General features: G+C 43.3%; 1 protein-coding gene across 2 annotated transcripts in view; it reads right to left on the bottom strand.

The window, feature by feature from the left end:
• The window catches only part of LOC119169593 (cell adhesion molecule Dscam1), a 267,272-nt gene that overhangs the window by 52,023 nt on the left and 200,612 nt on the right, over positions 1–14,637 (bottom strand). For both annotated transcript variants that reach the window (XR_012893886.1, XM_075887263.1), the window contains exons 4-7: positions 10,298–10,444; positions 6,213–6,330; positions 2,079–2,254; positions 892–1,185 (exon numbers count right to left, since the gene is read on the bottom strand). Coding sequence is in view for 1 of the 2 variants with exons in the window: in XM_075887263.1 (XP_075743378.1) it covers positions 892–1,185; positions 2,079–2,254; positions 6,213–6,330; positions 10,298–10,444 (735 nt within the window). In the remaining variant the exon portion in view is untranslated. The remainder of the gene's footprint in view (positions 1–891; positions 1,186–2,078; positions 2,255–6,212; positions 6,331–10,297; positions 10,445–14,637) is intronic.

Raw genomic sequence — 14,637 nt, 5'->3', positions numbered from 1 at the left:
CCCCTAAGTCACCGCTTCCTACTTATATATTTGAGCTTTCGTAGTCAGCAGTGCAGCATGTTTTTATGAGCGATCATTGTGCTCTGACATTCGGGGTACTTTGCCGCAATGTTCTTTTTTTTCTTTAGAGAAGAGATAAACAGTGCATCTACGGAATAAAACAAAGGACACTCAAGAAAGGGGACAGACTGCAAAGTGAGGACGTATTGAAAAGAAGCAGTTAAATACATGAAAAACAAAGAAAATGTCTGTACAAAAATTTGGGCACAACTTTCTACCGTGGAAGTGATGCGAGAGAGTGCTTTCCACTGTGTAACTAAATGCACATTTCAAATGGTTTTCTCCACTGTTTCAATTGTAGCTTGCTTTATGTCAAAGTTTATCTGCTCCGCTAATCAATAACCGCTGAGTATAATAAATAATCGATAAAACCTTAGAGAGAGAGAGAGAGAGAGAGAGAGAGAGAGAGAGAGGTATTAGCAGAGAAAGGTAAGGCAGTGATGTTAAGCAGTCTAGAATGACCTGTATGTTACCCTACACTGGGGATAGGGATGAAGCAGTTTTGAAGATGGAGAGAGGGAGACGTATTCTTTATGCGATTTAATAGACGTATGCTTCGTGAATGCTCTAGGATCACTCCAATAAATGACAGAGCTAAGCGGCATCTAAGTGCGACCTGTATACCGATCCAAAACGCATCCATAGTTGGTGTGATATATGACGGTGCCATTGCGTTCCCTAAAACATAATAAGAATACTGAAACAGTCGGGCATTAAGTTTAATAATCAAACAAAAACACGTGTTAGTAATAAAAAACAGCGAAAGAGAACACTAGAGACCGATGTAAATATGTTCGTAGACAGTTGATGAAGAAAAACATTGACTCTCACCCCCAACAATCAGCTCTGCAGCGGCTTGGACAGTCTGCTTGGGAGAGAGACGGACGAAGCACTGGTACATTCCTTGGTCTTGACGCCGGATCGAAGGAAGGTGCAGAACGCGGGAGCGGCCCATTCCGGCACCTTTCTGAGTGGACGGCATCAGCCGTCGGCCATTGTGTCGCCATTCGAGGCTCGTCTCGTCCAGTAAACCCCAGTCCAGGCCGGATGCGTTGCAGCGAAATGCAGCAGCGTGCCCCACTTCGGCCCTCACGTGTGCTGGGGTGACTGTGACCCAAGGCTTAGCTGAGAAATAAACAAGAAGAACAATACAAGATTAAGCACAATCCGTTAATTGTGACCATATCGTGCACATCAATCGCAATTCTACCGCACAGATCCTCACACCGAGATTATGGTCTGTCTGTTTCTCTCACGCGCTCATGTTCTTCCCCTCAAACTATACCACATGAGAACACTTTGGTTCCACGACCACCCACGATCTGCGCTATCTATGCCGGCGGCCACGCGTTCCTGGTGTCCAACTTCAATGCATGAGTACTGTGCGTACGTAGTATGTGTACATGCATACATACATATATACATACATACATACATACATACATACATACATGCATACATACATACATACATACATACATACATACATACATACATACATACATACATACATACATACATACATACATACATACATACATACATACATACATACATACATACATACATACATACATACATACATACATACATACATACATACATACATACATACATACATACATACATCACTTTACATTACATTACATACGACAAGTTACTAAAAACGTGGTTCAATGTAGGCGAAAAAGTTGTCTGAACGCCGAATATAATTTTTGTGAAGTCATCATCATAGTGCTCTTTAGCGTCTCCTGCTCTTCGGTCATCCACTAAAAACTCTGAGGCACCACCCGAATGGCACCAGTTATGAACCAGCCATGTCGCCTAGGCCTCCTCACGCACTTGGGAATATACAATGAGCATATGTTTACTTGCTCAAGAAACAGCGCAAAAAGAGGTCAATCGAGGGACGATACAGACTATGGCGCTGTAATTTGGCCTCTTTTTGCGCTGGTTTTTAAGCATCTGTGAACCTGCCAGTCCAAATGAGCCCGCTTTTACAGAGAGCATATACTCACGAGTGACGACGAGTTCTAAGTCGACCTGAGCTTCGCCAACGCTGTTAGAGGCGAGGCAGACGTATGTGCCGGCATCGTCAGCCTCCGCCTCGCGAAAGTGCAGCACGCCAGCGACCTGCCGAACGTCCATGCTGGGCTCTAGAGGCACCATCCGTTGTCCGTTGCGTTTGTACCAGCTGGAATAGAGATGGCACGACTGTTCGAGTTTCTCACTGCAGGAAAGCAGCTGCTTAAGCTTCAGATTGGACCGTTGGCGTTGGATAAACTGCACCTGGAGAAGACGTCACTGCGTGTTGCTTAGCAACGCGTCGGAGGAAGGATACATTTTATCGCGATATCAATTGAATGGACCCTCTCGGCTGCATTTCGCCACCGGCGTTGGCGTGGGCGTCGACGTCTTGCACCGTATATGTATACTTATATATATATGAAAACGCACGCAAGAAAAACTATCCTCTTTAAGAATCTTAGAAGAATGACTCCGGTACTTGGAATCGAATGCGGGACCACCGCGTCGTGAATGCGAGGCGTTAACCACTGAGCCACCGAGAGGTACTTCCTCCGACGTTCAAACGGCCAGCTATTCATATCTACCCCTTACCGCTGTTAGCGGGCATCTCGTGGGAGAACTATATGTTTTCAGCATTATCAGCAAGATGGCGCAGTCAGCACGCGGCGGATAAAGCCCAATATCAAGGGGTTTTAGCGGCTGATCTCATCTTTCACGCGTAACTTGGCCCGCGTAGAGAATAAGGAAGTTTACACTTGATCGCGCGCCCTTATCTTGTAGTAGGAAAAATCGTACGTCTTCGATAGCTTTTGAGTTTCGTCGGAACGATTGTGTTGTAGTTACCGGGCGCAGAAAGGTCACTGCAATCATTTCACAGCCTCCACTCGCAAAAAGAGCACGCTGTTCAGACACAGCGAAGTAACGTCTGTGACGCCTATTCAATTTAATCTGTAGAGAGTAGGTTTTGTGCGTACTTTGTGCGTGAGAAACGCGGTGCGCGTTTCGATCTGCTTGCCATGCGGCGCGTGACCTTCATATTTGTTGCTATCGCGTTCATTGCTTCGCCTTTGTGGCAAAGCTGTGACTTTTTTTCCTTAATGTGAACTGCAGCGTCATAACAAGGGCATTGAAAAGAACTAGACACAACACGAGCGCTGAGACGTTAGCACGATTTGCTATTCTTTTCGATCTCATTACTACTACGCTGCAGTTCACTTTTAAATATGCAACACCAACTCGCTCAGCGTCGTACCATTTTAAAGGATATAAGAAAGATAGTAGAAGAGAACCGGGAAGAGGAGGAAAATAACTAACTGTACCAAAAATATCTCGCAAGGCTTAAACCCCTTGTAACCAATCGGCGTCAACCACTCGGCTACACCTGCCCGTTAGCAGAATAAGCATCCATAAGGACCTTATGATTGAGTCGGTGTGCGCATGAACGCGAGGAAAGGAGAAAAAGAGAGATAAAAAGACAAAGAAACAGAGCGACGGAATCAAAAAAAGAGAAAGCTTCAGAAGTAAACAGCGAATAAAGATAGAGAAACAGAGAAAGAAAGCACAGCATTATTGGTGTATATAGTATGACATGGCAGAAAGGTGGGGAAAGGAGGTGTGAGTGTGGAAGAAGAAAAAGATGGGGAGGATAGAACAGAAAGATATCGATGAAAAAGAAAACGCAGGGAGGTTAACCTGGTAGAAGTAACGGGAACAGCAAGGAGTAGTGAGGGAATGGAAGTCTGAGAGGACGTTGAGGAGGAGACAAAAGAAGACAGCAAAGCCACCAGTTTTGCTGCTTTCAGTCTTCGCACCTGTAATGCGTAGCCGCCCTAACTTTTGTGTTATGTAGCTTAGGCAGCGCACACAGACTTGACTAACGTGACTTTTCTTGGCGCTACCATACTGCAGCTTTCTTAACCCTGCTTCAAGTAAAAAATCCACCGTGAGAATGGACCACGGCTCAAGAGAATGGCTTCACAAGAAGCCACTTCCATTCAGCACCGCACGCTACGAAGCTACTTGCCTATAACACATTTGTCCGACCAATGCTTGAGTACTCTAACGTCGTTTGGTTCCCATCTACAAAAATAAATAAACATTATAAATAAACTTGAAAACGCGTTAAAGAAAGCAGTCAGGTTTATTTTTAGTAAATATCGTACATCTGACTCCCCTTTCGCATTTATGCAAGAATCAGGAATACTGGCGCTCCGTTACCATGCCCAAATTGCCCACCAGAAAAGGCTGTTTCAGTTTTTTCACAATAAGCTTCGTATTGATAGGAAAAAATACCTATCTCATTCAGAAACTAGGCCTTCTCGTCATAATCACGCGCAATTTCTTGAAGAATACAGGCTCAAAATTGACTATTTTAAATTCTTGTTTTTTCCACAAGCCATCAAGTTATGTATTAGTCTGCCTACATACATAGCTACCTGTAATAACGAATATAACTTCTTGTCATTTCTTGAAAACTACCTATGTGTTTCTCAAACTCTTTGCATATACAAACCATACCATCTTACGTTATGCAATGACATCATTTTCGTTCTGTAACGGTGATTCACACGTCACCTATGTATATCCTTCCTTTATCATTATGACGCCTTTTGCTGCTGCGTGCATGGCAACCTTTGGACATTTTTTTTTTACTTTTCAAGTGTGTTTGTTAAACTTTACGTGCAACTTTCTTGTTAATTCACAAAATTGCTAGTTGGGAATCGAACACTCTTGTATATGTTTATTTTGTGCATGCCCTTCCTGAGTAAATCCTCGTTAGGATATGCAGTATGTCTCAAATAAATAAAATCAATAGTTATGTTTTCATATGAGCCTATACGCAATATGAAACTACCAACCTAGATATAATCACGAAACATTCTTGACACTATAATCTACCTGGCAGAAATAAAGATTAAGGAAGAACTCGGACGAACTACCTAAAAAAAAGAAGCAAAGCTTTTCTCAAACTTACTTGCACGGTTGGCCACACTTCGCTGCTGCAAGACGACAGAGACGAAGTTTTGAGCATCATCGGCGAAAAATCATGCTGAGAATTAGGCGAAGATATGGATGATCGAGAGGACCTTCGGTGAGTAATCAATTCAGAAGCAATAAAAATTGCCCCCGGTTCATTGCTCAAGCACGAACAACGTCGGTGCGAATGCATTTTCTTAAGGCACCAAATTAAATTTGGTCCCCTATTTGACAATTGGTCTTATTGCTCGCAACGAAAGGCTGTACGCATATGAGTTTGCTCGAATGATCGAGCTAGTGCATGGTTGAGGACGTTTAGCGAGCAAAAAAAAACTCAAGATAGAGAAACAGATGTCAAAATGAAGGGTATTTGCGCCACGGAGTTCTTCTGAACCAAGGTTATATTATGGTTTTTCATTCTCAGAACTATTTATATTTGCAAAAATGTTACAACTTCCTTTTCTTCCCAGCCTTGGATAACCCTTCGACATGAATTCAGAAGCCGTATTAATCAATACATACAAACGGATTACTCCGAACAATTGTCAGTCCTTTTTTTTTTCAGTACAATTTACGGACACTATCGCACTGCTTTCGTCAAAAATATCACTTCTCTTTAGCCACCTTTGGCATTTCAGTGCATTTGAATGGCTGTATGAAGACACTTGACAGTTTTGTTCATTCAATGTGTAGAAAAGGCTGTGGCTACATGAGAGCTGCTGATCAAAGATCCCCTTCTTTCCACCGGAGGGTTTCTCAAAGCGCCACTGAGCTGTTTCTGCATTGCAGCTGCGATGTGTTATTACATGTTCAGCCAACCAGTGTAAATTCATAAAACACAATGAACACGGCAGATTTTGCCGCGAGCAACACCTGATTCATCCGGAAACACAAGATGATGTAGCATATTTTGTAGAGAGTGCTTTTTTATGAGTTTTAAACACAATCGGACCTTTTTAAACACATTATTTTGAACACGATCAAGTGAACAACTTGATATCTAATTCTTCAACGTACAGAATACATTCACCGAGTAAAGATGAACCCAATACGACAAAAAAGTTAACACTGATGCCACATTTTGGTAACTTAACTACACTTTTCTGTCTTGGCTCTATGACAATAGCATGGTGCTGCACAGTGCCCACCTGTAACCAGGAACCGGAAAACCTTCGGCGACGCAGAGTAAGTCAACGGGCTGGCCTGGGTCGCTCTGTACCCTGCTACTTCGGTAAACGATGGACGGCGTCTGCATCGTCACTGGCTCTGCAATGCAAAATAATTCAATACTCTACCAGATACTTCATCTACAACTGCACTCGTGTCTTTAGCATGCATATTGCCCTGAAGAGTGAGCTGCACCACCCCCGAGCTGAATTTTCGGAGAAAACCTTTCGTATATTTATCAGTATCCTAAAATTGTCCCAGTTTTCTCGCGTGCTTTTATTTTATACCAAATGCACTAGAATGTTTCCCAAAATAGCTCCACCGGCGATGAAAACAGAGTACGCTTTCAATGCATTGTTTACTTTTCAGGCTGCCTACCACCATGTGACTTCGTTTGGTCATGTCTTACAGCACTGTTCCTACACAGAACACGCTTGTACTTTGTTTGGATCATACTTTCAGTATCCAAAGTCATAAAAGTGACATAGAAAAAAATGTTGAAAGAATTTCTAGATCATAATAAAAAAAGTGCAAGAAAACGGGGACACAGATGAGACGACGACAACAACCAATTGTGATATTTGTTTTATGATTCATAGTGTCTGACGACACCTGCTTTTTCTCGTTGGTTATAACAATATTTAGGGTTTAACACCGTAAAACGACCATGTGAATATGAGATAGGCCGCTGTGGAGGGCTCCTTAAATTTATATTATCTGGCGTTTTTCAATGCGGTCTGACATCGCATAGCATACAAGCCTCCAGTATCTCGCCTCCATTGAAATGCGACGTCTGCGGGCGTGATCCAACCCGCAAGTTTTTGGGTCAGCAGCCAAGCACCTTAACAATGGCATACCGCGGCGGACGTCTTGTTGGCTCTTGTGAACATAAACAAAATATAGAGGAAATATTCTTCTATACGAAGTCAATAGAGGGCTCCGATGACCAGCGCCATTTTTTAGGACCGGACCACTGTTAGAGAAGAAGGCCATTCTTTCCCAGTCGCACCATTTCTCTCTGAGCTATAGGTCAAATTTGGATTGGAGTGCTTACGCTTCTCTTGTGGCCCTTATTGGTCTTCAGTAAAATCATCCTTTTGCTCCGAATACGCTGCTTAATGAGGGACGATTAGTTTACTATCAAACTATACAGATGGTAATTATTTATCCGGATGTGGGAAGAAAAGCGCAGTGCGTTCTCATCCAATAATTCAGACACATTTATTATAAGGTTTTTTGGAAAATAACACAGCGCTGCCGTATTAATCGACCGTTTTTAATCCCACTATTGAAAATTTTCTAGAAACACACTCGATTAGAAATACTTGAAAATTAGAAATGCTTTATAAATACGAATAGAAATACTTGAATAATTGAAAGTAGAATTCCTGATGTGAGAGTGGTGTTCGAAAAATATATTACAAGAGTTATCAAACACGAAATGCGGTGGCACCCACTTGTACGCAGTCATAATTCTGGCGAGTACAGTATGCCCTTTTTGAGTTCTGAAGCGCTGCTCAAGAGGCCTTTTTATTGATGCTTTTCTATTAATGCCTTATTCAAAAGATATTGTGGACGAGGGGCTTCCATTGTGATCGATACTTTAAGAAACAATCCATAACTTTGTTTCATCAAGGAGTAAATAATAGAGAGGCAAAATGTATAGTAATATACTCGCTCTGTGAGCTAAAGCTGAGATTTACAAACAAGCTTCTAAATGGCGTCCAGAAAACGAGGCTCGTTTGTCTTCCAACAAGCGTGGAAATAGAGCATCCGTGTCACTGTCACTGGGACACAGGTGCCTGACACCTGGCTTGACTGATGTTCGTTTCAGGAACGATCTGCGGGAGACACTAACTCCTACGTAGTGGCGAAAGAAAGAGAGAGACGGCAGTGGAAAGGACGAGGAGTTCAACAGATAGGACGTCTGTGAGAAGACTGGCTCAGAAAGAGCTGAACTGGTACCTGTTCTGTCTTCGTATACATGGTCCACGACCATGTTATGAAAGAACCCTGCATGTATATTTAGATGAACTAAAATAAAATTATGCCAGTGGTAGGCGTGCTTACGTTTCACTATTCTTTCAAACTTTTTAAATGCATTCGAGTTTCAAAAGACTTCCATAAATAGACAAATAACAGCTAGGCGACAATTATACATATTGTGTAGTACCTGTTTAATATGAGACGTTGAAAGCGACTTGGTGGATGAGCTCGGCTCAATACGACTTTTCTTTTCACTATCATTTTTATTACTTTATTTTTACTAAGTCTACCCACTTGTCTGAAGCTTTCGCAAACCTTTTCCATAAATTATGCATGGGACACGTGTATTCCTGATTATACATGAGTGTGCCTGTGTCGCCGTGCATGAGCCATTAGCGAACTGCGCGGCATATGGCGTTAAAAATTTATGGCACAGAGTATTGCTTTGACTAACAAAGAAGATGTTCCATTTTGCTTTTTCTGTTAGGGGATAGCGAGGGAGGGATAATGAAAAGATACACCTTGATTTCGACCTCTCAATTTTTATTGAGGGGCAATTAGAGAAGACGTCGAAAATTTTTTCTCACTACACTTTTTGCTCACATTGCATGGGGGGAGGTCAACAACAAACACACACACACACGCACACACACACGCACACACACACGCACACACACACACACACGCACGCACACACACACACACACACACCAAAACTGCACATGGCAGAAAACCTGTTTACAAGTACATATGCTTGCGCAGCTGAAGATACGAAAAGCGGCATGTCCCTGAAAAGACAAGAAATGCACAAAAATATTCGTAGTATGAAATGTAATAGGATGAACATTTCATGTAATACATAACTAAATATATTTCGCAATACCCTAAGTGAGCGCTCAGCACAAGTAAAAAACTCGCTGTATGAATAATTAGTTCTGTCTGAACTCGCCTGGGGAAGAAAGCTTTTTTTAATGCAAAACAGGTTCTAGCTCATTTACGAGAAAGCCTCCCACGCGAAAAATCGGCTGAGATTTTTTTCGAGCCGTGCGGTGCAAGCGAACGCAAGATATATTTTTCCCAATTCATGAGTTGTTCTTCGAGAATATTTTTACTTCTATTGATTTGCCGTTATGTGTAGACGTCATGGCAAAATTACCATTCTTTGCAATTATGTGAGTTCTCGCTTCGTAATCTACACGAAGTGCGTTACAGAAGTTTTTTTTCTATTTCTTGCTAATGAACGTTTGCTAAAAGTTGTTTCAAGTACGTGGTTAGACACCCTCCATGTACTGCTCGTACTCTGCATGTAAGAGGAAGAGGAGGTGGAAGCTGTGGACGCGCTTACGGTTTGCTATTGTATGCAGACAGAAAGGCGATCAAGGAATGAAAATATAGAAGAATAAAAAGGAGGTAACATACGAAAAAGACATACAAGGGATCAATTAGGACCACTCTATGGAACTCTATCGAGTTTATTAAATGGTCTAGAAAAAAGCACCCCAGGAAAAAAAAAAGCAAAGCGTACTTGTATTTGAGTAGGATTGTGTGCGACAGTTTTTGTGAATATGAGGTAAGTGATAGTAGACCTCATGTGTATTAGTATACTGTCCGTTTCGACCCTACATTCGAGGAATATTTGAGTAAGGAGAACGAACTTTTGTTTGGGTGTGTCACTTGACAATAATGGTCGTTGGGCTGGCCACTGGATTCGAGGGTCATTTAGACCATGTCACGTCATATTTTTTTGCTACTCGTCACTCTTTGCAGACCCGCTCAGGCCGGCTTTCGTTCAAGTAGTACATCTCCTTAAGATACATATAAGGTTCTCGCCAAAAATAATTAGGTCGATGAAAATAGATGAAGCCAAACAACAGTCGTCGGAAGAACTTAGGCTTTCGAGTTGTTACATACCGTTATGTAGCTCTGACAAGAAAGAGTGCGCAGAGCTGAACGAAAAAAGGATGAAAGAATGGCTAAGCAACTGCTCATTCTTGGCCAATCTCGCAGAGTGGGTACGTGCCACTGTTCTTGAAAGACAAACAAACGAGCATACTCGTGGTAGGAGACCGAGCAATCTTACCCCTCAGAAGCAGGCGTACAAAGTTGGAACTTGTCTTCTTCCGACGCGTGAGCGTGTTCTCGGTGTGGCACCGGTAGCGTAGCAGTTCTTCAGCGTCGCGCGCTTCCCGGATGTAGAGCTGCCCGTCAGTCGTCACCACATACTCATCTGCGCAAATACATTCAGGTGATGCTTAACAGTATATCAAGAACAGGTGTTTCTGTAGTCTGTGTGTTTAATTTTGGAAGAATCAAAGGCTTTATTCTTCACCTTCAAGCACAGCTTTCACGAAACAATCTTCTTTTTTTTTTCACAAGTCCTAGCAGATGTACTAATCTTGATTTAATTTGGTTGCTTTAATTTCACATTCTTTCGATAAGTTTAGTGAACTACCTCTTTTGTTGAATTCTTTATACTCAAAGGTGTCTGGCCATTTACAGTATAATTCACAAACTAAAACAGCTCAAATGGTCATCAGCACTTGAGTATCCAAAGCAATATCATCTGAGCAGTTGGAATTCAGAAAGTCAATGCATTTTATGAGCTAGTTCAAAAGCTTTCTCTACAGTGACTGCATCAAATGCATTGCACCCTGTTCAAAAAGCAACAGTTCAGTTTACAATGACATAGTTGTAGAGGGCTGGTAAATTGTCACGGTACAATAATGCTCTCGCGAACTGTCAATTGCGCGGTTATGGTTTACTTTGGCATTAAGAATCACTCTCGTTTGAAAGCTTATGCTAACAGAAAGACTCGAAGCTCAGCGAAGAATATCCTAAAGTCGACAATTGCAGCATTGCCATTGCGCATCTAATGATTATCATGTTCACACCAGTCACATACCTTCGTCAACCATTCACGCACCGTAATACCAAATTCGGTATGTGTGACGCTAGCGAAACGGCCGTGAGCGCATCATGAGCGTGGCATGTAGTCATGCTGTTACATGACACGCATGTCTTGATTTTCATGTTAGGGTCTGTTGCTTCTGTTCGCCATGCAATTATGTCATACCATACCAGTTTTTCAACATGCCATGTGAACGAAACCACCGCAAGAGCTGCAGGACCATGAAATGTCAATTATGACATTCATGACATCGATGTCATGATTTCCTTGTTATGACTAGTCAAATATGTTCTTCATACAGTCATATTATGGATTACAAAATTTGGTATTAATACCATTGTTGAAATGGCCAGGAGAGCTGAAAGTCGTAGGTGGCTAGATAGATAGATAGATAGATAGATAGATAGATAGATAGATAGATAGATAGATAGATAGATAGATAGATAGATAGATAGATAGATAGATAGATAGATAGATAGATAGATAGATAGATAGATAGATAGATAGATAGATAGATAGATAGATAGATAGATAGATAGATAGATAGATAGATAGATAGATAGATAGATAGATAGATAGATAGATAGATAGATAGATACGCGCGAAGTCACCGAAGTTCTCCAAGAAATTCTTCGCATTTAATAAAGGTCGTAGATTAATGAAGACTAGGTCTTTTAACAAAAGCTCTCCGGAACGAAAATGTTTGTTGATGCTGCGCGCTATGCCAGCAACAACTTTTTTGTGACAGTTGTCAAGGACAGGGAAGAATTCTATGCGGCCGCTTCGGTGAAGTCCTCCTCAGTCGATGTAGTAGAACAGACTGCAGTAGCGCTGACATTGCTGGACCCAAAACGCACAACGAACTACACCGTTTTGCCGAGTGGCTATTAAAGCGTTTGCATCGGGATGGGTAGAAACAGGGGCAGTCGGTATTCTCGGCGGCAAATACCCCTCCGACATTCTTAATGATATAGTCTGGTTGTCAGCTCACATGGGACGAGGCATACTGCCCGGTCACCCGAACCCAACCACAATAGCCCACGACCATGGGTGAGGTTTCACACGCCGCAACGGGCTGGTCTCTCACGTGAGTACGGCAGAGCTCATCCACAGTGATTCTGTCGTTACCTTTGACTAGACAACATCTCATTACAGAGGAGAGCGACAGACGTTTTTTTTTTGTTCATTATAGGCTCCACGAATCACAAGCAAGCACGCTTCGCGTGCTCCAGATAGAGTCTCACTTTTCTAGGGGCTTTCTGAGCATGCCTCATTCAGAAATAATCCACGATGCCCACCCATATTGTGGTGAATATTCTTCTGTGAGTAACATGCTCTTGCTGTGTATTACGTTACAGTACTTCAACAGAGAAGCAGACTGGGCGACGGTAGTCAGTGACACCAGATAGCAAGTACAGCTTCAGACTGCCTCGAGGGCGTGTGAACGAGCTGAGAGGCATGGACTCTCTGTTCCGACGTGGTAAGGTGACTGCTGGGTGGAGACCTACCTAAACAATTGGCCCACTGCTCGCCTCTCAGGACCAAAATAGTGGCTTGTCTGCCTGAACTTCTTTCGCCATGTTTACATTGGTGGTGGCGTTGACACAGGATGCTCATCGCGGCATTGCGCAGGACAGAATCCGGCTAATGAGCAGTTAGAGAAGAAGTCTCCGATCCGGCTAATGAGCAGTTAGAGAAGAAGTCTCCGATCAGACACAGGCACATGCAGTCCGCTTTTTGCCAACGCGCACGCTGCGAATTTTGATGGTTCAATAACGCACAGGAGAAGTATCCCACTGGCACTACCTTGGGGATAAAGAGCCAGTGAACTAGTGCAGCGTGAGCAGTCGGTTTTTATTGCGATAGCTATTATATGGACACTCTTGGCTGGATTTCGACGCCAGCGTCAACGTCGGCATCGATGTCATGCACCGTATATGTATACGTATCTATGTATATGAAAACGTAAGAAGGAAAAAAATCCCAGAAAAAGACTCCGGTGCGTGGAATCGAACGTGGATCTCCGCGTCGTGAACGCGAGGCGTTATCTACTGAGCCACCGAGAAGTACCTCCTTCAACGTTCAAACGGCAAGATATTCATATCTGCCACTTACTGCTATTAGCGGGCACATTGGGAGGGGGGGGGGGGACTATTGTGTTTTCAGCAGTATGAGCAAGATGTCACCGTTAGCGCGCGGCGGCTCTCATCTCTCACGCGTACTTTGGCCTGCGTAGAAAATAGGGGGGGGGGGGGGGGGGTGGACGCTCGATAGCGCGCCCTTGTGTTGCAGTGGGGAGAATCGTACGTCTTGGCTAGCCTTTGAGATTAGTTGGAACGATTATATTGTAGTTACCGGGCGCACAAAGGTCACTGCAATCGTTGCAATTCCTTCGTTTGAAAAAAAAATGGCGCCCCGCCGCGGTGTTCTAGTGGCTAAGGTACTCGGCTGCTGACCCGCAGGTCGCGGGTTCGATTCCCGGCTGTGGTGGCTGCATTTCCGATGGAGGCGGAAATGTTGTAGGCCCGTGTACTCAGATTTGGGTGCACGTTAAAGAACCCCAGGTGGTCAAAATTTCCGGAGCCCTCCACTACGGCGTCTCTCATAATCAAATGGTGGTTTTGGGACGTTAAACCCCACAAATCATCAATCATCATTGAAAAAAAATGGCGTGCTTTTGAGACACAGCGAAGTAACTACTGGGACGCTTATTCGCTTTATTCTGTACCTGTGAGTACGTTTCGTGCGTCCTTTGTGCGTGAGAAACGCGGGGCACGTTTTGATCTGCTTGCCATTCCGCGCATGACCTTCCAATTTGTTGCTATAGCGTTCATTGCTTCGCCTTTGTGGCAAAGCTTTGACTTTTTTTGATCAAAAAACGCGCTAGCAGACACTGCCTGCTTTGGCGTTGAGAGGCGAGAGAGGGGGAGCGTAGGAAAGCGAAAAGAAGGGAAGACGTGCTTATGAAGTAAGGGTGGTCACGCCACACACTGGACAAAACTCGACCATAAGACGATTCGCATCTAGTAAAACGAAGAAAATAAAGTGCCCCACGGACACCCAGGCAGGGCAATACACTTAGAGCCGTTATTATTGACCAGCTGAACGCAGAAAGCGCAATAACACCTTCACAGCCTTTTTTGTAACATTAAGTTATCTAGATGCCATACGATTATTTCATCTCACGAGTTTGGTCGCCTCATTTATCGAGGGCGTTGCAAAGCGACTGTCTCCGTAAAAAGTTGTGAGCCTAAAAATTGGGTAGAGCACAATATAAGGGTCCTGCGCTTCATTTTTCGAAGGAGGGCAGACCTTCCAGTAGCACTAACTGTTAACAGTGAGGCCTAACTGTTTCCAATTGGCTATGGCGCCCATATTTTTATTGCAGTGGCACCACATGGGAGCGCCCCGTGAGGCTGATGATAATATATCGGTTTTGACGTCCCAAAACCACAATATGATTATGAGAGACGCCGAAGTAGAGGGCTGCGGAAATTTCGATCGCCTGGGGC

This window comes from Rhipicephalus microplus, chromosome 2, assembly GCF_043290135.1.
Source record: "Rhipicephalus microplus isolate Deutch F79 chromosome 2, USDA_Rmic, whole genome shotgun sequence".
NCBI classification, from domain to species: Eukaryota; Metazoa; Arthropoda; class Arachnida; order Ixodida; family Ixodidae; genus Rhipicephalus; species Rhipicephalus microplus.
Note: the sequence above shows the minus strand (reverse complement) of the source record. Positions and strands in the feature narration are given on the sequence as shown.